Below are 25,375 nucleotides of genomic sequence, written 5' to 3' on the forward strand. Positions count from 1 at the left end.
GAGGTCAAGAAAAACCAGCATTTTTCAACGAAATACAAACATTTCCGAATGAATTCACGAAAGACTGGAGCAGCGATATCTGTGAATGGGATGTGAATGAATGTTCCCAAATGGAAGCCCGAAAACCCGAAAACTATAAACAGTAGAAGCCCATCTTTTACTACAAAATGTGATCCTTTGGTTTTCGTACTTTCGTTTGCCTGCACGGACACATCTCTACACCTAAAAGTGGAGTCGTTGCAGCTCCCTGAGTGGGTGGGTGGGGGCGCGAGCGACGTATAAACAAAACAGCTGTAACGCACTCAAACATCATCGGTCGTCCCCCGACCAGTTCCACACATCAGTCGTGTCCCCGTCCAAATTTGTAAGCGAGCCGATCCGATCCGAGGCGATCCGAGCCGAGCCGAGCCGAGCCGAGCCACTCTGAGATCTTGGTGCCCGATGGATAGCCGGGGCCGGGGCCGGGCGGCTATCGTTAACTGGACTTTCGGTTTCGGCTGTTTCAAATCGTTCAGTTCGTCTCGGAACTTCTAAGCGATCGGTTTTGTGTTCGTGCTTCGCTCCGCCGCGCCCAAAGAAGATTTCGAATATATCAAATATCGCACGAAATTTTGTTGTTCGCATACGGTATACGGAAGCAGCTAACACAGATTCAGAATCTGCAGACGGGGAGGAGCTGTAATCCTCAATAAATGTTTATAAATATCACTTAAGAGCGATCCCCCCCAATTCAGTTCGCAATTTTTCAATATATTTTTGTTTTGTTTTAAACAAAAAGCCGTGTGCCGCGTATCTGGTTAATGTCAGCGCGAAAACTCAAATCGATTTATGGTTTGTGATTGCAAATTTGACATAATTGGTTGGTTATTTTTTTTGTTTTTGATTTATTATCTGTATCCGTATCTGTGTGCGAGGCATCCTTAAGTGCCGCATCGCATAAAATCTGACCACGATTATCGCACAATAGCAGAGGGGAAATCTTTCTCCGCGGCAGCCAGTGGGATTTTGTGTTCGTTTTGTGTAAGTCGAATGCAAATATTTTTAATTAATTGCAATAATTTATGTATGAATTGAATGTGTGTCAGGCAGCGCGCGACATTTCCTAGTACATTAATCTTGCTCAAAATCGCATTTCTTGTTGCTGTTGTTGCTGTTGCTGGAGGGGGGTGGGGTGCAGGGGGGTGTTGCAGAGCGAGCTCTGGGCAATGGAGTTACAAGAGTGCTTATGGCTTTAATTTGCATTAAGTGTCGCTGCCGTCTACGCTGGCCGGCTCTGACTCCATTTAACATTAAACATCTATCGGTTAATGGGTCTTGACTCTAATTATTCAATTTTCCTGCAAATGTCAAAGGTCTGTGTGCATACGTGTCCACGTAATCTGATCTTAAAGCCCCTATCAATGTTCTCACAACTCATTTGAATGCCATATCATAATTACAATTTTAAATATGTTTCAATTCAATAAAACTAAGTGGTGTCGGTTCTCCGGAATTTCCTGATGCATTGAATGCAATCAAACCAAGTTTCAACTTTCTTTTTATCGCGATACCTACATGATTAATAATCTCCTTAGTCAAGTTGTAATTTCATTTCGAAGTTGATAAAAATGTAACAAAAAATACCCCACAAATTTAAGGATTGTTTATCAGCAGACTAAAAAATGGCATAGTAAGAAATCACTTTGATTTAAACATTAAAAATGGATTAAACAGTCGCATATTTAACCTTAACTTTAAACTTAAAATATATATAATTTTTTTAAATTTTTGGAAAATGTATTTAATCTCAAAAATAATGATAACAATATAAATAAATATACATAACATATTTTCAGATTAATGACAAATTCTCTGTGCGAATCTCGGGGTTTTTGTTTTCTCTGGGTGTATCTGTTTTAATATTAATTAATTTCCCAAAAGTCTCAGCAATATTATCTTCGAATCATACCAAAACTTTGCATAAATATGCGTTTTATTATGTGACAAAAGCAAACAATTGAAACACACAATGAATGTGCATATTTCAATCAAAAAATGTCTTTGTTGTCATTAGCTTATGAAACAACTGCGACATTTTCGTAGTCGCTTAAATATTTCTGGGCACATTTTGACACATCCCATGTGGCAAGTGCACAGTGCCCAAGTGTACAATCGAAATTTACAGTCTAGGGCACGATTCGGCCCTATGCGATCGTGCCTTTGCGCATATCATAATCTTCCTGCAAATATTATGGCGATTCCCAAATAGAAACAGAAGGGGGACTCCGGGGGGTGCGCACGGGGAGTGCTCGGGGCAAATGATTTAGACATTGCTTTCCGGTTTTTCATTTTTTCTTGGCTTTTCTAATTAGCCAAAGTCATTTGCATAAATTACGCAGCTAACGGTAACTGGGCTTATGCCTTTTGTCTGGCGGGTGGTCAGGCTCTCTATGAGCTATGGGCCATGAGGCATGCGTGGGCGTGGCCCCGCCACCGGACGCCCCCTTGCAGCTGCAAAGCAATTAGCAAAAGACTGGACTAGTCAACAAATTGTGGCCGTCCCGTTGTTGAAGTCTTTTTCTTGCCCGTTCCCGTTCCCGTACTCGTATTCCTTTTTTGGACCGTTGCATTTGTTATTGAAATGAGTTTTCGCATTTGAAGTCGCAGTTGAACTTGTCGGGGCGGTGGCGGTGGCGGGGGCAGGGTGTCCAAATGTCAAACTGTCGATGTTCAACATGTTGCGTATAGTTTTCGCTTTTCGCTCGCTCTCTGTCTGTCTGTCTGTCTGTCGTTTTCGCTTTTCATTTCTGACTCTGCGAAAGAGGAAAGAGGAAACAACAAAGGCCAAAAGCCATGCCGAAAGACTTGGAACACATTCCTTTAATTGGACTGAAAGTACAGTGTAAACAAAAGGCATTCGAACGATTCGAACCTCCTGGCCGGCCGCAACTGCCCCCACCCCTACCCCTACCCCATCTCCTCTACCGATCGGGAAGGGGAAGTCAGTTTGTTGATCTTGTTAAAAAAAAATAATAAAAAAAAACATTAAAAAACAGACACAACACAGGATGACTAAATAAAGCTGTAGATACCCTTGCAGATTCAGATGAGGATGATTTATATATACAAAAATAATGTATTTAAATATGACAAATATTTAATTTAAATATAAAAATAACATTACGTTTAATGATGAAAAATAATCAATTTAAATGCAACAAATATTTAATTTAAACAGGTAATATATTTGATTGAAATAGGAAAATATTCATTAAAAATGAAAAATATTTCATTGAATATTTAATTTAAATTTTAATAATTTAAAAAAATGGGAAAAATATAAATTTTAAAATGAAATATTTTCATATTAATGTTTAAATCGAAGAGAAAAAAATACCCACTCTCTCTAAAATGTTAAATCAAAGAATAAAAATCGTTTCAAAGTATCTGCTATGCTTCGCAAACAACTGATCAAAGTCCCAATACCCTATTTACGGGTACAAAGAAAAAGGCCAGAGAAAGAAAGAAGAAGAAGAAACGTCAAAAGAGTAAACGAGATACAAACGCTGGGCAAATGTGTCATGATTTTGCATATTAAAGACAGCGACACACGACGATCAACAAGACACAGACAGCGGACCAGAGACGACCAGAGCCATGTGAAATATACTATCAAATCTGTAGCCGGCGACGCGGACTCTCTGACACACTATTAACAATCTGTTGGCCATGATTTTGTAACCTTCTTCTCTCCCAGTGCCGTGCCTGTGCCTGTGCCTGTGCCCGTGCCTGTGCCCCAGCTCTCTGCCCCGTCAGAGCTGTCCGATCTGTCGTGGGAAAACGGAGACGAAACCGTCAACAAGAACAACAAACAATGCTGAGGAATGAATGAAATGTGTAACCCCCTCGCCGCCCGCCCTGTGGCATATGGCAAATATTTGGCAATCTGACAGATAAGATACATTCGATAATCCCCCCAACGCGATCGGTTATTGAACCCCAGAAGCTGGCGGGCGTGAAAACTGTAGCAACTCTGGTGGGTGGCCACACCGCCCCACAGCCCCACCGTCTCACACCCAGCGGGTGAGATCGGACATCTAATGCGGTCGCGCGAGCTGAAATCTTCCTTAGAGATCTGAGACATTTAACAGCCCATCGTGGCTGTCGGGGTTACCCCCGATGTTAATGAAAGCAGCGTTGAAAAATTGTCGGTTGCTCCCAAGAAATTACAATACAAAACGTTTCAATTATTCTTCGGGCTGCCATTACAATGGTGCTGCTGCTGGCGGGTGAGTTACCAAACAGTTCTTTGGCTGACTGGCTGGCTGGCTGGCTGACTGCCCCGAGGCGGCGTTAAGCTCTTAGTTTATCTCTTTATAAGAACTTGAGGAGCGGCTGCTGGTGCTCTGTTCTGTTTTGTTCGGAGATTACACACAACATACTCGCACTCGTAAATAAAAACGCATGCCAAAGTGGCAGCTGTTTGGAATTGCACAAAAGGGCCAGCCAGCTCCAGTCGGGCATTTAATTAACATTTAAATGGCAGCCCGCGCAGAGAAGAATCTGGATTCTGGATTCTGGAGCTGCTTAAATTAATTGCCCCAAAAATATACTTATACTTTCCCCAACAAAACCAACAAAAAAATCCACCAAATGATGAACAATTTACACACCATTTAACCAGAAACGTAAATGTAAACAGGTTGGGTTGCAAGGTGCGGTTGAAAGATCATTCAAATAAGATCAGTATTCCAACGTTTCCATAATGCTAGCGATAATTAACTAATTAGGTAATTGCACTAGCAGTCTTTTAGTGCTTCAGTGTTTCAGTGTTTTAGTGCCTTAGTCATGGACCCCAGCCCATGATTAATGGTGAATGCAAAAAATTGTATTAATAAAACTGAAATTAGGGTGGCTGCTCTTCCCCTCTGCGCCACAGCCTGTCTGTCTGTCTGTCTGTCTGTCTGTGGCACAGCCATTTCCTATGACAACCAAAACATGTCCAACGAGACATGGGCCATGTTTCTTGGAGGAGGGCATTAATAGAATCTGCAGACAGGGGCCATTCGATAAAGAGAACGGGCCACTATCTGTACACTGGGAGAAAGACAAAGCCCTTACTTAAATGAAATATTCGGTATTTAAAGACAAAAGAAAGTATTTAAATACATCCAAAATTTAATCAAATATAAAATAGATTTTTTATATTAAAACAAATATTTAAAAAATAAACTCAAAATATAAATGATACAAAATTAAGTTTAAATTTTAGACACATTTACTTTCCCATCAGGTACGAGTATTTTGCTTGCTTTGAAAAATAAAAAAATATTCCCATTAAAATGTATAATTATTTTTTAAGTATCAAAATCAACAAAGTGTATGCGGATAAGATTAAATTAATTATTATAACCAGAAGTGCATTTCTAGCACTAAAATAGAAGGCCAAATATGTAAATAAATACATAGTATATGTATAAATAGAATATTTGAAGTACACTTTGGCCTTCCTTGGAAAGATCAATATTCCAAATGGAATACACCGATCGGAGATGCCTGTACTTCTTCCGCCTCTGCCTCATACTATTTCTTTGATATATGTACGTCTGTTTCACGCATCTCTCGTGATTCATTGGCCATAGCTCATGTCTGGGTCAGCTCACTCACTGACAAGCAGCACTCACACACACACACAGAGATACAGATAAAGATCCCAGAGATACTTGGTCTCCCCAAACTATGGGACACCCACAGCAACCATCGTGTGGTGTGTCTTGTGAGGCTGACAAAAATAAAGTTGACACTTTCCCCGCAGCGGCGGAGGATGATGATGGTGATGATGATGATGTGATGTGGCTGCTTCTTAGAGAGCATCAGTATATACTCTGTCCACGCCCTGCAGTATTTGTTCTGTGATTTATGTGCTGGGAAAACAAATCAATAACATTTAACACACACTAATTTCTAGATACCTCGAACCCCCACACACATTCAGACACAGATACAGATACAGATACAATCCCACTCCCTGGAAATCAATGGATGGCCAGCCTTTGCATAATTTCCAGCTAAACTGCGACCGAAACTGCAACCGCGACCCGAAAGTTGATTTATATGTGATATTCTTAAGGCAATGAATGGCCCCAGCTATTAATTAGAGATATATCAAAATATTGCCGCTGATCGGCCAGTAGTGGGTTGGTCCTCCACAGCCAGACCTGATCTCCACCTTCGGGGGGTCCGCTCCGATTGATTTATCTCTGGGCTGACCGTTTTTGGCAAGTCGGCAAGGTCAAGGCAAGTTGTCAACTCCGTAGACGCTCTACGGCTGAGACTCGGAGGCTTTGGGGCTGAACTGCTGGATTTTGCAGCTTAGATTTCGGTGGAATAAAGTTTTATTTTTGTGTCTTTTTTCTGTGTGCCGTTTGTTTGTCTGCAGTCTTGATTAAGCTTGATGCGCGGCGCCCGTAAACCTTTTTATCATCTTTTTTTCGGTTTTTGCATTTCTCGGAATCTTTTTTGAGAGTTATGACAGCTGATGGGGGGCCTTCCCGGGGGCTGTGGATGGGTCTGGCTGGACATTTGAGTGGCAGTCGGGGAGTCCGGGAAGCCCGGGGAGGAGGTCCCAGGGCTTCACTTACTAAGCCCTGCTTAAGGCCGCACCTGATGGAACTCCATTTTCGGCTGGGAAAAGGGTCAGATCAAACTTACAATATTTTCTCGTACATTTCTCCATCTCCTTCGGTCTTTCGATCTTTCGATCTGTTTTTTAATTAGCGCAGCAAGTGTTAATTATGTCTCAACGGCTGTCATTGGAGGCCATCAAAAGTCTTATGTAGAATGCTCCCAATTGCATCCACAAATTGGGAAAGGCATGGGGAAAGCAGAGCCCATCCCCATCCCCATCCCCGAACATGTGTTAGATCCACTTTAATGATCCAGGGCGGGGGGTGGCTGTGTGGCACCCCGTTATCGTAAATTCAAGTTAAGGCAATGAATATTAATAAGCAGCTCTCTCGCTGAGCAGCAATTGCAATAATAATTGTTTTTTTTTTTGGTTTTTTTTTTTGGTGTTTTTGATGCTGACAAATGATGGCATGCCACAGTTCCCTGCCCCACGATTCCGCAGTGCGTAAGATATTGAGAAATGTGAAAAAAGTGCCAGAAAACAAAGCGATGCTGACTTCCGGCTTCGGTTTTTGTTTTCTTTTTTGGCAGCAGCAGCTCCTGCGGGTTAACTGTTGAACTTGTGATTTATCAGCCAGAACAGAACTGAACAGAACCACATTAACCAGAACAAACAAGAATAATAATCAGAGTTTCAGCGTCGGCTCCATTTGGAGCTGTACAAATTGCCTTTGTCTCTGTCACGAAAGTTCGAACTTCAGGAGTGGATCTGTTCGAAGTGTTGACCACTCGACCATGAACAGCATTGGCCCCATCAGGAGCGGGGGCAGAGTGGGGGCAGGAGCAGGGTCAGGAGTAGGGGCAGGAGCAGGGGCAGGAGCGGGGGCAGGAGCAGGGGCATCGTATCCACACGGCGCCTACTCAATGCCTGAATACCCTATAAAGATCACAATTCCCAAACTCATAGTTAAATGAAATATTCAGTTTCTGAACAGAAAGTATAGAACATAAATGTATTAAATATTCTTTTTAGTACAGCCCATATTTAAACCAAATATAAAACACTTTAAAATAAATAAAATATATTAAATTTAATTTAAATATGAAAATATCAATTGAAATATCGGTTTAAGTTTATGATTTTCAGGGCTTTTTTCTCTGGCTGTCGATTATCGAAAAGTGTATAAAATTGTCGGGGTGACACGTCTAGTGGGGAATGGTGGGTAGGATAGGATGTTTCTTGTTAATACATTTATGCTACCTTTCAATTACGAGTGCACGCGATGATGGACAGACTGGCAGCCTGGCAGACGGACGGACAGGAGGTCGGCGTTGGCCAGACAAAGGAATCCATAATGAGATCCAAGTGGATCCGTCTTCTTGCTTACATTAAATGCGAAAAGCGTGCAAAATGACTTGGAATCCGCAAGAGAATGAAAGTGAATGGTATCTCAGGGAGTGAGGATTGGTTGCGCTACCGTGTGGAAGGGGGGGTATCGGGGTATCTGGGTATCTGGGAGAACACGTTGAGCTACTTAATAAAGACATACCCGTTTGCTTGTCTTCCCTCTTTGCAGTTGCATTAACCCGAATCAGCGCCAAAGATGACGCACTCCAGTCCGACTTTGAGCTCCGCTCTGCTGCTCTGCTGCACAGTTATGCTGCTGGCCACGGCGGCATCAGGTATCCAGAACAGAACCAACAGCAACGGCAACGGCAGCCCCTCAAACCCCAGGCTGCAGGCCCATCGAGGGCACGGCCATCGACAGCGACACCATCAGGGGAGTCCCCTGCCAGCGACACACCAGCGACAGACGCGCCGAATGCAGTTGGCCAACCAGGCCAAGGCGGAGGTGGAACTGCTGCCGGGCGTGACCATGCAGGAGGTCACCCGACTGCGTCGCATCCATCCGCACAATCCATACAACAAGGTTCTGACGCGTCGCCTGCATCAGCAGGGCGCTGGAGCTGGCGTCCGTCCCACCGAGTGGGACTACAATACCTACAACATCTACACGAACACCTTCGGCCCGCCGCCGCCACCGGTTCCGCCCTCCTCGCCACACTCTGGCAAGGGGGAGGACAACACCCAGGATGTGGAGTTCATTGGGGTGCGGGAGCGGGGACGTGGCTACAACTATGTGCCGTCCGTGTCTGTGAGCAGTACCACTGCTCCACCGCCGAGCCTCAACCGCCGCTCTGCCACCCCGGGACTGAGCAGCATCGGCACCATACCGCCTCTGGTTCCGGCCAGGCGTGGCTATGTCTACACGACCACGGCTCCGGTGACCACCACATCCACATCCGGTGTGACCACGGAGGATCCCTACGAGACGAACACAATTGGACGCAACTATCCCACGGATCCCAAGGAGATGGAAAGGTGAGCCAAAGAACTTGTCTCCTAATCTCCTCCCGAATCCTCCTAATTTAAGATCAATAGTTTGACCTTTCCTTCTGGAGGGCTCCACTGAAGGTTCCCTAGAAGAATAATGCCTTTGGGTCACACCCCTCGAATGGGAGATGGAGACGTATGTCGGAGCGATCTTTCAGCGGCATTGGGGCGGGGCGTGTCCGATTGCATTTATCAGAGTCAGAGTCAGAGTCAGAGCCACAGCCAGAGCCGGAGCCCCCATCCCCCGGTTCAAGGTTGCTGCAGTCATAAATAAGTATTTCCAAAAGCCGGGGCCAGAGCATCAGCTTTACCTTTGGCCCAACATCAGTTTTCGGGTCTGGCGCTGCCTCCGTGTGTCGCTGTGCCTCGGCGGCTTATCGCATCGAACATAAATTATTTAAATATTTTGACAAGCCGAGATTTCAATGTCGATTCAGCAGCTGCGCGCTGCGCTTCGGTGCTAATTTGCGGCCCAGACCAAATGCCATGCCAGCCAACAACTGGCTGGAAATTAGCCCCAAGGCCAAGTGGCCAGAGCCAGAGCCGCAGCCAGTCGACGATAACTTCACATCCACTGCTGCTCTGCGGCTCTGCGGCTCCAATTGTCGTGTGTCAATTGTGCAGCAAATCAATGAGCGCGCACTTGAATCCCATACCCCATGCCCCATTCCCCCCCACACCCTATACCCCCATTCCATACCCGTATCCGTGGCCGTAACAATTGCAATTGCAGCTCCTTAAATGTACCAACTACTCGTACTCATACTCGTACTCATACTCGTACTCGTACCCGTTGATATGTGGGCATCTATCTGTAGTGGTTGTGTTTTGTCGTGTCTTCGTCCGCGATCTGGCCAAGATTGTGTGGTGTGCCCTGGCATTGACTTGAACAGGCAGACTCTTCAAGTGTCGCCTTCCATTGTGGCTGTGTGGCTGTGTGGCTGTGCGGCTGTGTGGCTGTCAGTCGCTTTAAGGTAATGAACTTTAACGAGTTTTCAATTGCCAGTGCTGATGTTTTCTAATTGGAATTAATGTGGCTCTACTTAAGGGCAAAGGCATGCCATCCACAACCCATCCACAGTCCATCCAGCAATCCCACAATCCAGGCACAGCGGAAACGCTGCGTATGCGCAATCTCAACTAGCAACAGCAACAGCAACAGCGACAGCAGTGGCAGTGGCAGCAGTGGCACTGGCAGGTTGCAATGGTTGTTGTGGCTCTGGCGTTGCAAATTATGACACATTTTGATTTATGCGGCAGCTGCCAAAATGCTGCCACAAGGCAAATGCACAGTCTAGCATCATCATTCATACCATGGGCCATGGGCTGGCCATTACAGTGGTGCACAAGTGGCAAGAAACCTGAGCCGAGCCGCACCGAGCCACCTCTCAGTGGAGGATTTAATGGATGATTTTTGGTTTTGGTTTTGGTGGAAATACTCGGTGTGTAATTCCCATTTTGCAGCCATTCCTACATATTCGTTTTCCCACTGTTTGTCTCTGCCACGGCATGTAAGCGCATGCCGCCTTGCCTCTTTTCTATTTATTTAAGCACTGCACGTGCAGCAGCAGTGCAGCAACTGTTGCAAGTGGCGCATTGCAACAGAGCAACAGCATATGGAAATGACTTCTCATGTGGATTGGCTTCAGCTTCAGCTTTGGCTTCGGCTTTGGCTTCTCGTTTCGTTTTGGTTATTCACACGCCGCCATCAGCACAGATCTGCAATGGTACGAGTACTCCTCCTCCTCCTCCTCCTCTTTCCCCTCTGATAGATCAGACCTGGTTAATGGCCAGAGCAACGATTCAATTGCCAACTGCAGTCCGGTGTTAATCAGCGTTATAGCCGGCGATTGGGGGGATAAAAGTGGAGTTAAGTCATTTCCCCCTCTGTGGCGGCACAGTGGGGCCGGCCCGGCGAGAGCTTGAGGCAGCCTCGCTTTTAATTGCCACTTTCCGAAAGAGTCGGATCCATATCGATTTGGATCCCTCGAAATCTGCTGCGATCCACTGTGGCTACCGCCCCGGTCTTTGGGGCTTCTGTTTGATGACTCCAATTGATGTCTGCACTGTGCATGTGGCAGACAATTTGTTGTTGTTGCTACCGGCAGTTGCCTGCCACACTGACAATTGATTGATGTCTGCGTTTTTTCGGGTAGCACTCAATGATTGACTTTTGATTTGCGATTGCGGCGATTGCGACACCCAAACGCAACCGATCAGCGATTAACCGATCTAAAACCGGAGTTAATGAATTAATTATACATTCCATATCGGTGGTGTGGACGACAGGGTGTTGATTCAGGGAGTACCCGGAGTGTGTGTGTGTGTGTGTGTGGGCGTGGTCAGCCCGCCAACCCGCCAGCCAGCGCTTAAATGCCACTTGCACAGCCCAAGCTTGCAATCTTTCCAATAGTATCTCCCGAAGCACCACACAATAATAAAAATCGAAAACAAAGCAGGGCCTTGACTTCAATCCCTGGCTATGGAAAAACAACAGCACAAAAATAAAAATAAAAAATAAATAAAAGCCAATAGCTACAACAATTGGCAAAATGTACAATAAAATGAGACAAGAGCCAAGGAGAGTTATGTGCACTTTAGCCAACTCTGTGACCCTAACAAGAGGCAAAGAACCAGACGCAGGCGCAGACGCAGACGCAGACATAGACTCCAACTCCGACTCCAACTCCGGCTCGGACAGGGGCACAGGCGCATGCGCATGCGCAGCTGGATGGCGGAGTCAGGGTTGTAGTCCGCCTTCAAATTGCTTGTCAACGATCGAACCCCGGCTTAGGCTCTGCGATAATTATGGGATAGGGAGAGGGTATGGGCATGGGCATGGGCATGGGATATGGGTACTGGCGGCTGGTGGCTGGTGGCTGGGGCACGCCACTCGAGTGACGAATGATTTGATATGCTGCGCTTGGAAAAACTGCACTTAGAATGCGGCTGCAGCCTGTGAAAATTCGTTAACATTTTGCACCGTGAAGCATTGTGCTCAATGGCTACGCCTACGCGTGCCTAACCGCACTCCCACTTGGAGCTGCAGATGGAGATGGAGCCGAGCTCTGGCCTGGTCTGGTCTCTGGCCCTGCTGGGGCTTATCCAAGTCATGCCATCAGCCAGGCGGCCGACAGCAAGGGTAAGCCTTGGCCCAGGCTTCTGCCTTCTCGTTTAATGAGTTTTTCTTGGGATTCGATGGGAACAAAACATACGTGCATGGAGGCATGTGGGAGTTCAACAGCAACAGCGAGAGCAACAGAGACAGCAACAGCAACAGCGACAGCACAGCCTGTACACGTGCTCATCAAAAATCAGCAGAAAGAACACGACATGATATGACATCAATTGAACAAATTGCCAGTTTGACAAATGCAACAAAATATTGCCTCTTATATCTCAATATTCGTTTTAATTAAGATGGATTTCTCTCCGGGCGGAGCTGAAAGCTGATTGAAGAACAAGGCAAACCTTTATTGAAAGAAAAGTTCCAAGAGGTTTACATGCATATTTCCAAATTGGTGACCCCGTTTCCCCTCATTAGTCACGGTCATTGTCACTGCAAATGGTTCAATCTGTTCACCTTTTGGGGCGTGCATTCGATATGCACTCGAGTGTACGTACAACAATTTATGGAGCACCCATTGTACGATATGGGTCACAGATCTACATGGTAGGGAAATATTTGTTACCATTTCCCTGTGGCGTGTGACATGTGAAATATGTAGGTGTATCACATTACCAAATGGGTGTTTTGTTTTTGTTTTTATTCTTTAACAAGGGGGCTATCAATCAGTGTGTGCCACATCTACACTCAGAGGAAAAAAGCCCTGGTAATCGAATAGTTACACTTTGATTTAATTAAATTTAAATCAATAAATTATAAAAATTTGATTAAATATATTCCATATTAAAGAAAATTATTCATATTTAGATTTAATATATTTCCTACAAATTAAATATATTAAATTTATTTTAAAATTAAAGAGTAAATTATTTTGAATTTTGGTTTAAAACCCAAATCTTCCATCTCTTCAATTCTTTCTACTATGCCATTTTTCTCCGAGTGTAATTTTACACACTGAAAGTCGAGATCTAAGGCATATTTATTCAATAATTATGATCCTACGATCACCATTGACACGCCCAATACGATCTACGTATTTCTATGCCTCCGTTGCGCTGACATAAACAATCATACGTCTGAATGCACTAAATGAATATGTAAAGTAAAGTCCGATTCATGGTATAAATTTACTCGTATTGTTCGGTTCTCTGCCTCTGCTTCTGCCTGTGCCTGGGCGTCTGGTGTGTGCAATTAGTGAGTTTTTCACATAAACACAAGTAAGTCACTCAAAACATGAATTGGACGTCGGACGGGGGACAGTTTGGACAGTCGTCCCCCGTCACAATGCCGCTGCAGAGGTGGACCGCTGCACCGTAATTTGCAAATCACGCAGCTTCGCATCTCAGGCTGAAAATTGGGTTAATGCAATGCTTTGGGAGGGCAGGGGTCCGAGACGGCGGCGGAGACGGAGTCGGAGACAGACAGATTACATGCAAACCCGTTCGGGAAGACGGGCGATACGGTGGGGAGGCTGGGGACTGGGTGGCGCTGTCTCTGCAGTGCTTTTGTCTTGCAGCCCCACTACAAAAGACAACAAAACTCTGTGGAGTGCCACACACGAGGCATGAGCACGAGAGCACGAGAGCACGAACCCCCCAAAAGCCCGGGCCATAACATGACGCACAAAATTCCAGCCACACATACACATACTCGCATGAGGTACACTGCAAGAAAACCCATTACGTTGGGCTTATACTGTGTAAGGACTCTGAATCATAAATTCAATTTTAATGCCCTGGAAGATCAATTGAAGCATTTATAGCCTATATGGCATATTTCTTCGGGGGTGATTCATGTGCCCGTACCGTCTCGGGGGCCCAATTAATCGTGAAGAGGTTCTCTGGTTCTCCCAGTAAAAGAGTTCATAGAATCCCTGTCCAGATTGATGACTCTGGGAGTTAGTCATGCCTTGGGATCGATTCATTTGTTCTGCAATCAAAGTGCATTTCATTCAATTAAAGAAGAGCAAGAAATCTTCCTCGAATATTTTGAGTACTAAAACAAATCCCATGCCCAAATAATTCCCCGCTGTGTAAAAGATAAGCAGCACCAGGAGGAGAGGGAACGAGACACGTCGTTGCCATTTGGCTTACTTAATTATGTTGCAATTGGATACCATGTGGGGCCTCGAACAAGACCCGACTGGGATTGGGATTGGGATTGGGTTCGGGAGTGGAGTGGAACGGTACAAGCGTTGCACTTGCCTCTGCCTGAGCCTGGGCCTGGGCTTCGGCTTCGGCTTGGGGCAGGGCGTGGGCCGACAGATTCATAGGAAAATATCTTCATTTATCTTCTACTTTTCGGCAGCACCAGCACCAGTCTGTCCCCACCTAAATGTCGAGCGCTTTCAAAATTTCGTTACGGCCTTTTCACTCGTCGTTGCGCGATTTGGATCTCCATTTCAGCATTACCATTAGCATTAGTAACAATAGAAGGTAGCAGACGGCAGGCAGCAGACGGCAGACAGCAGACAGCATCGTAATAACAACAACAGAGAATAGCCGACAAATACGGGGTATGGTATGTTAATTTGATGAAAATTTTTGTGTGTGCGTTCGCTTTTGGTTGGGCTTTTTTGTTGAGCTCTCAGTTCATCGGAAAAAGAAGCCACTGAGGAAAGGAGGTAAGAAATAAAATGGAAATCGTGCACGCCTCTTGTGCATTTCTCTGCCGCCTCCACCTCCTCCCTTGAAGGGCAGGGAGAAAGGGTTGGAGAGAGGAGGAGCTGGAGATGGAGCTCACGTTGCCACTAATCGGATTTTCGGCCACGGCTCGACACGGCTGTTGTTTAAACAAGTTTGGGGCATTAATCATGATTTACACCAGCCTCACAGATACACACACACACACACACACACCACAGCACCGCACAGCACACTCTCAATCACATTCACACTCCACAAGAGTGGAGGCAGGCAATGCAGCTCCAGGGCTCCAGCTACAAGAAAGGGCCGCATTAGTGGAGGATCGGAGTCAGAGTCGGAGTTGGAGTCGGAGTCGGAGTCGCATTGACAGGCAAACTGTGGCGATTGGGGCGACTCAGAGATCGCTTATCGCGCGATTATGTTGTATGGAAAATGCATGAGAGGCAGAGGCAGAGGCAGAGGCAGAGGCAAGCCGGCCACTGAACTCCAAAACCGCACCATATCGCTTTTGGGCCAACTTCCCTGGCAACATATTGTATATAATCAGCTCGCATTACCACAAAATAGCGCTCCATCCCCAGTACCCATCCGCATCTGCATTTGCATCTGCATCTCCATATCCAATCCCTAGGTTCAGCTGCAACTCTTGCGACTCTTAGACCGTCTGACACTTGCGGCAATTTTCTTTTCACTTTTCTGCAACGCAACAAATTCTTTGTGCATCTTTTATTGCATAATCCCCAGCCGAGAGAGAGAGCAAGACAAATTTACAGGCAAATTAGAACTGGCTGCTGGCTGGCTGGTTGGTTGGCTGGTTGGCTGGTTGGCTGGCTGGCTGGCTGGCTGGCGGTTAGCCGTGACTGGCGGTTTCTGCCACACGAATCGGTAGAGTGCACAGCCTCCGGAATGCATATTCACTTTGGCAGGGAGTTGGCTGATGCTTTGAGAGGAGAAACATTGATATTCCCCGGCAATCCATAGCAGAATCCTAATTTAAATCTTGTTTATTGTTTGAAATTCGATTCAGTTCATAACTCAATCCCAGACAATCATCAAATCCCAGACTCCGTTCATACATTATTCAGAATAGTTTGCCCATATATCAGCGGACATCCATCCAAGTCCAAACTGATTTAGTGCTGACAAGTTCTTCAAAGACATTTGAGCAGAGCAGAGGCTGCGGAGGAGAAGTCGCTTCCGCGATACACATTGATTCCTGCCTTCTTTCCCAGGGGCATGCATCTCGGGGTATCTGTCCAGTCGCATATTGGATTTCCACCTCGGCAGACTTTCAGCTGAGTGCTGTAATAATTCTCCTCGCAGAAAATGAACAAAACTGAAAGCTGCACTTGCCGCTGCCGCTGCCGCTGCCCCAGCCCCTTCCTTTGCTGGGGCCCTGGACATGACTGAAATATTATTAGAAAAACTGCCGAGGCAGTGCGTCGTCGTCTTGGTTGTTGCAGTCGTTTCCATCGTCTCCATCGGGGCCATCATCTCCATCCACGTTTGGGGCTGTGGTCACAGGGGCGTTGCAGTTTTACGCCAAGTGAAAATCCAAATAAAGCTGGACCACGGGACCAGGAAGCAAGTCTAAAAATGTGTTCAATGCTCTCCTCCTCGTCGTGGTTGTTCTTCTTCTGGCAGCCGTTGTCGTTGTCGTTGTCGTGGTTGTTCTTCTTGTCGTTGTTTGTTGTTGTCGTCGTCGTCGTCGTCGTCGTGTGGCGGGGTAGTGGGTGGGTGGATTGGACGCAAATACAGTCGGGCTAATGATGCATTTGGCCTGGGCCCTCGTCTGGAATTGCGCATTCGTTGGCCTGGCCAATTTAAATTCTAATTTCATGTAGCAAATCAGATTAGCTGCCCAGTTTGTGGACTGCACTGGACCACAAATGGCCCAAACAGTTAGCCAGCGGATCCCCGCACTTTCGGATCAGCCTAAGGCCTGGCCTGGCCTCAGGCATTTTCACTCCGGCTTCTCAGCCTCCTCCTCCTCCTCCTCCTCCCCGTCATCATCTGTGGAAGACACGGACATAAAAATTCATTTTATGACTGTGGCAACAATATTTTTATGTTTTTTCTTATAAATTTATTTCACATTTTCATTTGGAAACACGATAACCACACAGGCGGCAGGCAGGCAGGCCGGACAGCCGGACAGTCGGACAGCCGGAGTAGGCATGGCTTGCACTTTTCCCGGCATATTTTAGCCATAAGCCAGAGCCCGAATCCGAGCCAAAGCCAGGCACTAAAGCCGTTTACAGCTGTTAAGTGTCGCCAAGTTTTTTGTGGCTCTGGTTTTTAACTGTTTGGCTTTTAACTGTTTTTTAAATGCATTCACGTTGCAGTTGTAAAGATTGACAAAATGCAAACTGGTTACCAAATGACCCTCCCCTGAAAAGAGGCCCAATAAAAATGATTTAAGTCAAATGGAGACCCATTGAAAGACTCCCCATCTAAGGCTAATTGGTGGGTTTCATCTCCCATCTGTCATCTGTCCGGAGAATCGCACACAAAGGCAAGATTTAATATAAAGATTTAAATAAATCACGAAAGCCCTCCTCGCCCAAGGCCAGCACAATGGGAGGTGCAAAAGTAAATAGCGACTATTTATGGGGCCGTCGTATTTAAATTATTAATTAAATTTAGTGAAGGGAAAACCTTTTGACTGGGGGCTTATTAATATTTATCAATTTACAGTGCCCGAGTCAAGGATACAAGTTGAGCAGAATCCATTTCCTTAAAAGAAAGGAGATAAAGGTGATTCGGTAAAGCTTTTCAAGGGCTTATTGAACTTCCCTTGCTTCCTGAATTACTTCGTATCTTGCTAGTGCATTGAATTCTGAGGCTCTATGAGGTGTGACTCATCCGTGTGTGTTTCATGGCCTATAATCGTGAGATTTGTAATGTGTATACGCTAGCCGCATCCATTTATTAGCCTCTGGTTCCATCCGACGCAGTCCATTAAGCCCACACACCCGCTTTTCTCCGCTCTGCTCCGGGGTCACCTTTTGGCCTGCAGCCATCGGCTGGCTCATCAATTTCTGCGTGCCATCCAATGAAAATAAATCGTAAATCAATAAACCGCACTCAAACTTTGGCCCCTCATTCTCATCTCCTACCCCCCCTTACCCCTTACCCCTTTCCCCTTCCCCCACTTGATCCCGAACATCTTTCGGATCGTGGCACAGACCGGAGCGAAGGCCTGACCAATATTTCGTTGGTTGCATTTCTTGTAAAATTCAACAGTTTTTAATTTTTGATTAATTGGCCCCAGACTGCACATTTCATTTTGTGGCTCTGGCTCTGGCTGTGGCTGTGGCTTCTCTTTTTGTATGTACGGTACTGGTCTCTGGCGGGGCTGAGAATTTTGATGGATGTTTTTATAATTTTATGGATCTGTCAAGGGCTTCCCTGTCTGCCCCCATTGAGATCTCATCTCATCTCATCTTTCTCTGCAAAGGAAAGCCCCGGGCTTGAGGGGAGGTCAGTCAGTCCGCAGGTGTTCCGTTCGTTCATCCGTTCGGGGGGCCGGGGCCCTTAACAATTAAAAATTCAAATTTAATTTTAGCCTAAACGTTTCTAAACAAAGCAATGAAGCCATTCACACTGTCTGGCGCTGTCTGGCCCAGTGGGGGGCTGGGGTATCTGGATCTGGATGTGGATCTGCTTTCGACCCGCTCGTGGATGGAGATTTATGCAGGCAACGGAGTGGCATGGAAATGGGGATCGGGGTACGGATTGGGAACGGGAATGAGCATTTCATGTTGCACTTTGTTGGCACAGTTTCTTCGTAAGAAAAACTTCCGCATTTTGTTGCTGTTGCTGTTGCTGTTGCAGTTCCCGTTCCCGTTCTTTTCATTGTTTCTGGCTCTTGCCCCATCCGTTCGCTGGTGGCGCCCTTTAGTGAGAGAGCCGAGATCCGAGAATGCTGGCGCATAAATAACGTGAGAATTATGGTGCAGGGGGAAGCCAGTAACAGTAACAGGAACAGGAACAGCCACAGCCACAGCCACAAGCCAGCAAGTCAGCACATAAATATGCATGTGCAGCAATAAAGAAATTGTTAAATGTCCCGCTCGCAGGACCCATGCCAACTGTGTGCCACTTTCGAGGCCCGCGACGCGTTGCTCTTTTGTAAGGCACAAATTTGGCCAAAAAACACAGAGGGAAAAAAATGTGCAAAAATCTGCAACGGCTTGGGGTTGGGGCTCGGGCTGGGCCGGGGGCCGGGGGCTGGGGACGCAACCATCGAAGCGGTTCGAGCGGTAGTCAAACAGGCGGCCAGTCGTCGTCAGGTCGTCACTCAGTGGCGGCCACGTCACGCGCTTGCAATTGTTTTGGCCCGCATTGCCAATTACGACACCATCAGCCGTGGCAGCCGTGGCAGCAGCAGCAGCAGCACCAGCACCGACATACAGTCGGAGCCTGGCAATTTATGGATGCACCTCGCTTTTGGGCCAGTTTTGCCTTTTTTTGGCAACCAAAATCACAAAAACCGCTTATTATCAACGCTTTTTCGGTTTTACAGCTTGCGGGCCAAAGGTCTAAGGAGCATTGACTGAACAGTGTGCTAACGGGGGGTTTTCGAAGCACTGGAGAGCATACGTGAAATGTTAAGAAAATGTTTATTTTTGATTTTTATACGAGATATTTAAGGATTATAGGGGTATAATTTTGTATCAGCATAAATAGCCGATAATAATTTTGGAGCCCATCAGCATGGCTAGATTTTAACATGCGCTTGAGCTGAGAATATTTGAAAATGACCAAAAGGAGGGCGAACAATAAATAGAACTCACCTTTTGCTTCCTAATTATCCTTTCTGCAATCTTTTGTACCGCGCGCGAATTTCCGTTTTTTTTTTTGCACCGAAGCCAGCTCCGCGCACACATACACGTAAGTCCGATGGAAAGAGCAATTCCAATGAGAGCACAAATTAGAAGTGTATGAGGATTAGGTGAGGTGACCCTCCCACGATATTTTCATATTTTGATCGTGCGTATACAAAACGGGAGAGAGAGAGAGAGGGACATATTCCAAGACTTGGAATGCCTCACCTTATACTATTGCGAAACTTTCACGAAGAGCGCGCCTTCGCTCCTCCTGCTGCTTCTATTACATGAATGAGGAAGAAAGAGACAAAACTTTGCGCCTTTTTGCATAATTTTCACACACGCACACACATAACAAGGCAAGCTCTCGTGACCAAACACACATTTTGCCCATGAAAATATATTTACATGTGTATATGCATATATGTATGTATGTATAACACTTGTTGCACTTCACTTGAGCATACATATACACTTCCGTAGATTTTACTCATCAATCAGCATTTCCTATTCCATTTTGGCGAGGGCTTCGCACCCGCTTTTGATTGTTTATTGTTTTATTCACTTCTACACTTCACTGCACCATAGCGCGACATTTTTTCCGCACGATTTTTTACTATTTTCGCGGAGCTGACTTGGAAACGCACGCTTGGACAGGATGAAAAAAATGACTGAGAGCGAGACAGATGCGCATGTCACTTAGTGCTCGTTTCAATTCCAAGGCTTCCATGCTCTCCTTCTAGTCCGTTTCCTAATTGCTCGCGCATTCCATGCTCTCAGGCTGCACCTCATTCTCATTTTGTTTACAGTTCAAAAGAAAATGGAGATCGAGCGTACAGCTGTTTGTGAGATTGTGACGGAGCAGGGGCGTGGGAAGGTTAAAGTGCGTACGCGGCTTTGGTGCTTTTTTGTGCTATTCTTCCTAATTGCTTGCTTACTGAAAAAAACAGCTTGCGGCGAGAGTTTTTGAGTGAATTGTGAGTTTTAGAAGGACTGACCTGTGTAATTTCCACCTTTTCACAGCTTAGACTGCTTTCCATCCTCGCCGACAAGCAGTCCAATATCTCTTCCGTGAATTGGAGCACTTTTGCTGGTGCTCCTCGAAATAGTTTTGTTCGTTTGGCCTCCACAAATGAAGCTGCGTGGCCAGTCAGTGGTCCGTGTCGTGTTTGTCATCGCAGATATTGACAGGCAGACACATTCGTATCGTGGCTAGCAAGTTGTCCGCTCCGCTGGCAGCTGGCGCTGGGGACACTTGTGACAATTGTCAAAGCGGAGGCGAGCCAGCCGACCAGCTGCTGCTGCTGCCTCTGCCTCTGCTGGGCGCTGTTTGCCAACCTGTTGGCCACTCTTTTATTATGACAGTAATTGGCTGGTGTCTGTGCCAGGCCCGGGTATTCGGCTGGAAAACTCAGTTTCACTTTTGCAGATGATCCGTTGATTTGGGTCAGCCCCAGGCCACGCTCCCATCTCCCCAACACCGAACTCTAAGCTTCGCCGAATCCAATTCACACCTTGCTCTGCTTTAATTTTGCAGGCGACACATTTGCGTGCAGCAGCGGACAATCACGATGCCCGTCAAGACGACCGAGGTGTACACGCGCCCCACCTGGAAGCATGTCAGCACGCCCTGCCAACCCCAATCTTATTCGGGGCAGATGTGCACGCGGGTGCAGGTGGTCCACGAGCCGGCCTACCGGGACGTGATCAAGCACAAGACGGCCCAGCAGATGACCTACGACTGCTGTACGGGCTGGAGCCGGGAGAACCCGCGGGCGGATGCGTGCATGAAACGTGAGATTCTTTTCACTACATTGTAGATCTTTCGCTATAACGATCTCCTTACTGTCCCCTTAGCTGTTTGCTCCACGCGCTGCCAGAACGGCGGCAACTGCACGGCTCCCCAGACCTGTTCATGTCCGTCCGGCTATACGGGCCGTCACTGCGAGGTGGATGTGAACGAGTGCCACGTGGAGAAGCCGTGCGACCAGCAGTGTGTGAACACCCCCGGCTCCTACTTCTGCCGCTGCAGGCAGGGCTTCGTGCTGCAGGCGGACCAGCAGAGCTGCAAGAAGGTGTCCACCCACGACGATGACGCCTTCGAGGCGCGAGATCTTGAGAACGATATCGATGACATGGATCCGGAGGTGGCAACGAGACTGCAGAAGATCGAACGCTCGCTGGCCAATGAGCGGGTGCACACCAATGAGCTGCAAAAGTCCCTACAGGCCACATACAGTGTGGTGGACACGCTCCAGACGAGGCTGAGCACCCTGGTACGTAATGGTCATATCCGGGGCGTACTCTTATTGATTCTCCTGATCCTTTCTCCACAGGAAAAGCAAGCCCAGGACGTGAGTCGGCTCCAGACGAATCTGTACAAGACGGAGTCGCGGACCAACAAGCTGGAGGGGATGCTCAATCTTCTTCTCAAGTGCCGAAACGGCCCCAATGCCAACTGTCCCTAGGGGCCGACGAGAGGGCACAAAGAACTGCATTTTTTTTACGAAAATCTAATATAAATTAAATGTTTAGTTAATTTAATTGTCTATTCTGTTCACCATGCTCCTGCTTGTAAGCCATTCCCGAATGCGAGTGCCTCTGTAGTCTCTAGAATCAGCGCCAGAACACCTAGTACTTAAGCGATGAACGTGTCATAAGTGTATTACGATCTGAGGATTTATGTAGTTGTAACCGTCTCCACTGCTCCGCTCCCATGTGTGTGTGTGTGTCAGTGTTTAGTTTTTTTTTTTTGCATGTATCTGTATATAATTATAATGTATATGAGAAATTCATTGCACAAATAAATGCATTTTCAAATTCATGTCACTGTTTTAATAGAATTATATCCTTGACACCCATTTACTTTTAAACAATTTCAATTTGGCGCGCAGATGTGTAGTTACCGTGTAATTACCATGTACAACAATGTACATTTTGATTGACCCTTTTTTCTTTAACTTGTATCTTATAAAAGATTCAATAGTCCTTAAAAGTAAGAAAATTTACCCATTAACCGTACACAATTATATATTTAGGGCTGAGGGTCCTATTGAGCTAGTAATATTTAACCAAATATCAAAAACGAGGAATATGATTTCCCATCTTGGAAAAAGGACGATTAGTCCACTGTCGACCAGGATTATTAAAATACACTCCACGAAAATGATGAATCACGAAGAATTTTAGAGCAATTTAGGTAAAAGATGTCGTAGTCTTTTTTTATGAAAAGATAAAGAATAGAACCGCAGTTGAACCCAAGATATTGTCCTTTTTGACTAAAGGGGGTTTAAGTGGGTTAAGTTGATTTTTTTCATCGGTATATTTTGAAAATGAGACGGTATATTTCGGTATATTTCTGAGGGTCAGACGGTATATTTGATCGATCACACTGTATACAAATAAAATGGAAAACAATGGAATTATTTTATCAGCGCTTGATTGTGTCGCGACCCGTATAATCCGACCATTAGTGGGTCGACATTGAAGACAGATTTAGATCTGCATCTGCTGATTACCCACATCCCCCAGAAAGAAGTGACGTCACAGGGAAAACAAGTGCTAACTGCGCAGCGCAACAAAAACAAAGAAGTCTCTCGGACCTACGACACAGCCACGGAAACGGGCACGGGCACGGGCACGGGTGGAGAGAGTGTTCTTATACGCCCAACAGCGCAGTTTCACTTTTAATTTGGAGCAGGTACAAAGTGCAGCAGCTGCAGCAGCGGCGATGACTGGCGACCAGAAGCTGCCACTGAAGCAGGCCGAGGTGTCGGTGCAACGATTCCAAGATACGGCCGTGCCCCACCATCTGGGCCTGCTGAAGAACCACCGCAGCAACATCGAGAAGAGCCTGGCCCTAGGCGACTGGCAGAAGATCAAGCGGGAGGAGCTCAACGCCATGCGCGTTATCAAGCAAATCAAGAATCTCTTGCTCGAAATGGACGCGCTGCGGGAGAAGGTGCGCGAGGAGGACCTGGAGCGCTTCGACGAACTGATGCGTCCGGGCAAGGAGAAGGCCTTCGCAGGCATGAAATACTTTGCGGGTACGGGTGAATCGTCTTTACATCTCTCTCAAGGACATCTCATCTTTTTTTTGTTTGGCTTGCAGAACTGCAGCTCAAATCTCCCACCTCAACACTGGGATCGCAGTACGATGAGGAGCAGGAGGACAATCAGCTGCAGCACGCGGACATTGGCAATTTGCAAGCCCACCAACACATGCCCCAGCTGCAGGTCAACTTCCAGCTGGAGGAGCATCAACTGGCCCAGCGGCAGGCCTGTCTTGACCAAATGGAGAATCTTCAGCAGGAAATCTCCGACTTGCATGGCATGTTCAACGGCATGCGACAGCTGACTGCCGAGCAGTCTGTGGCTGTTAAGAACATAGCCGACAACGCCGAAGAGGCTCTGGAGAACGTGCAGGCAGGCGAACGGTCGCTGCGCTCTGCCCTGACCTACAAGAAGGCCATGTACCCGGTGATGGGTGCTCTGCTGGGCACCTGTGTGGGCGGACCCATCGGCATGGTGGCTGGTCTGAAGGCTGGCGGACTGGCCGCGGTTGGATGTGGCATACTCGGCTTCACAGGCGGCTCTGTGCTGAAGGCCAATCCGAATGTAATGCACGGCAACATTGAGGAGCAGCAGGCCGAGACCGATGGCGACACAACGTCCGAGAGACTGGAACTGAAGGAGAAGCCTGAATGACCTAGAACCATGTCCTCGGCCCTGGCCACCACGCACATGTGGTCTGCAAACACGCGGCGCCTGGAGTCAGCCACCACCGGGGTCATGAGCAGTGTCCGCAGCTATTGTTCTCTGCAGTGACTGCGAGAGATAGATTTCCTCCTGCTATTAGTTGAATTTCCATGTTTTGTATTCGTTTTGTGATTGCTTGTGCAATATGCAGCTACATCCCTTTCCTCCTTGTCTAGTTTAAGCGTTGTTGTTCATCCCATGACCCATATGATAGTTACTTGTTTCGTGCCGTCGCCGCAAGGTTTAAGATTCCACGTCTAGTTTTAAGGCTTTAATATGCAATATAAACTCTTATCTATAACATACAGAAGTCGGTTTTGTAGGAATCTACGCGCCTACAAACTCTCCCAGACTATACCTGAACTTACACTCTATCAATGCGTCTCCCCCAGCAGCCTTTTAGAGCGGCACATTGACCGTCGTCCAGGCCTGCTTGAAGTTCTTTGTCTGCGAATGCTGCTTCTTGCGTAGACGCTTGGCGGTCTTCTTCTTCTTGAACCAGGCCGGATAGTTTCCATACTGGTCCTTCAGAGTCTTGCTGTTGAAGACATGCTCCACGCCAGTCTTTTCGTTGGTAACTTTGACCTTCTGGCCCTTCTCCAGGCTCTCTTGGTGCTCATAGATCAGCTCCTGCTGCTCCCTGGTCTTGGCATCCTGTGGAAAATGCCGTCTTAGCATGGAGACTGCTTTGAATACACAATCTGCTTACCCGTTTGATCTCCTTTGAAGTCTTGATTTCGACCACATCGGCGATATCCTTCATGATCTCATTGCCATCGGCATCCAGCAGACCCAGCGTCTTCTTCAGACGAATCAGCTCCTTGGCGTCGTAGCGCGCCTTCTTTATTTTGTTCATTTCATCGCGGCGCTTGCGGGAGCGATTTTGTCTGCCCATTTTTGCTGAAAACTCAAGCTACACCCGTGAAAATGTATGCGAAAAGAAACTGCGTTGCCGAAAAAAGTAAACACGTGCTGCGTTCAGGATTTATACGGTCTGACCCTCAGAAATATA

The 25,375-nt window shown here is 46.6% G+C and overlaps 3 protein-coding genes across 3 annotated transcripts; 2 read left to right on the forward strand and 1 right to left on the reverse strand.

The window, feature by feature from the left end:
• Positions 1–480: 480 nt before the first annotated feature.
• On the forward strand, positions 481–22,429 carry slow (epidermal growth factor-like protein slowdown). The gene is made up of 5 exons (XM_001352597.4): positions 481–1,020; positions 8,184–8,989; positions 21,143–21,399; positions 21,463–21,881; positions 21,942–22,429. Exons 2-5 carry the CDS (start codon positions 8,211–8,213, stop codon positions 22,071–22,073), a joined length of 1,587 nt encoding a protein of 528 aa, XP_001352633.3. The 5' UTR covers positions 481–1,020; positions 8,184–8,210; the 3' UTR covers positions 22,074–22,429.
• Positions 22,430–22,957: 528 nt separating this feature from the next.
• Syx17 (syntaxin 17) lies at positions 22,958–24,666 on the forward strand. Its single transcript, XM_001352598.4, has 2 exons — positions 22,958–23,651; positions 23,717–24,666. The coding sequence occupies exons 1-2, from the start codon at positions 23,336–23,338 to the stop codon at positions 24,310–24,312; spliced, it is 912 nt and encodes a 303-aa protein (XP_001352634.2). The 5' UTR covers positions 22,958–23,335; the 3' UTR covers positions 24,313–24,666.
• Positions 24,622–25,369, reverse strand: LOC6900042 (protein LLP homolog). The gene is made up of 2 exons (XM_002135370.3): positions 25,073–25,369; positions 24,622–25,017 (listed from the first exon to the last, which is right to left on the reverse strand). Exons 1-2 carry the CDS (start codon positions 25,256–25,258, stop codon positions 24,763–24,765), a joined length of 441 nt encoding a protein of 146 aa, XP_002135406.1. The 5' UTR covers positions 25,259–25,369; the 3' UTR covers positions 24,622–24,762.
• Positions 25,370–25,375: the final 6 nt, after the last annotated feature.

Source organism: Drosophila pseudoobscura, chromosome X (assembly GCF_009870125.1).
Source record: "Drosophila pseudoobscura strain MV-25-SWS-2005 chromosome X, UCI_Dpse_MV25, whole genome shotgun sequence".
Taxonomy (NCBI): Eukaryota; Metazoa; Arthropoda; class Insecta; order Diptera; family Drosophilidae; genus Drosophila; species Drosophila pseudoobscura.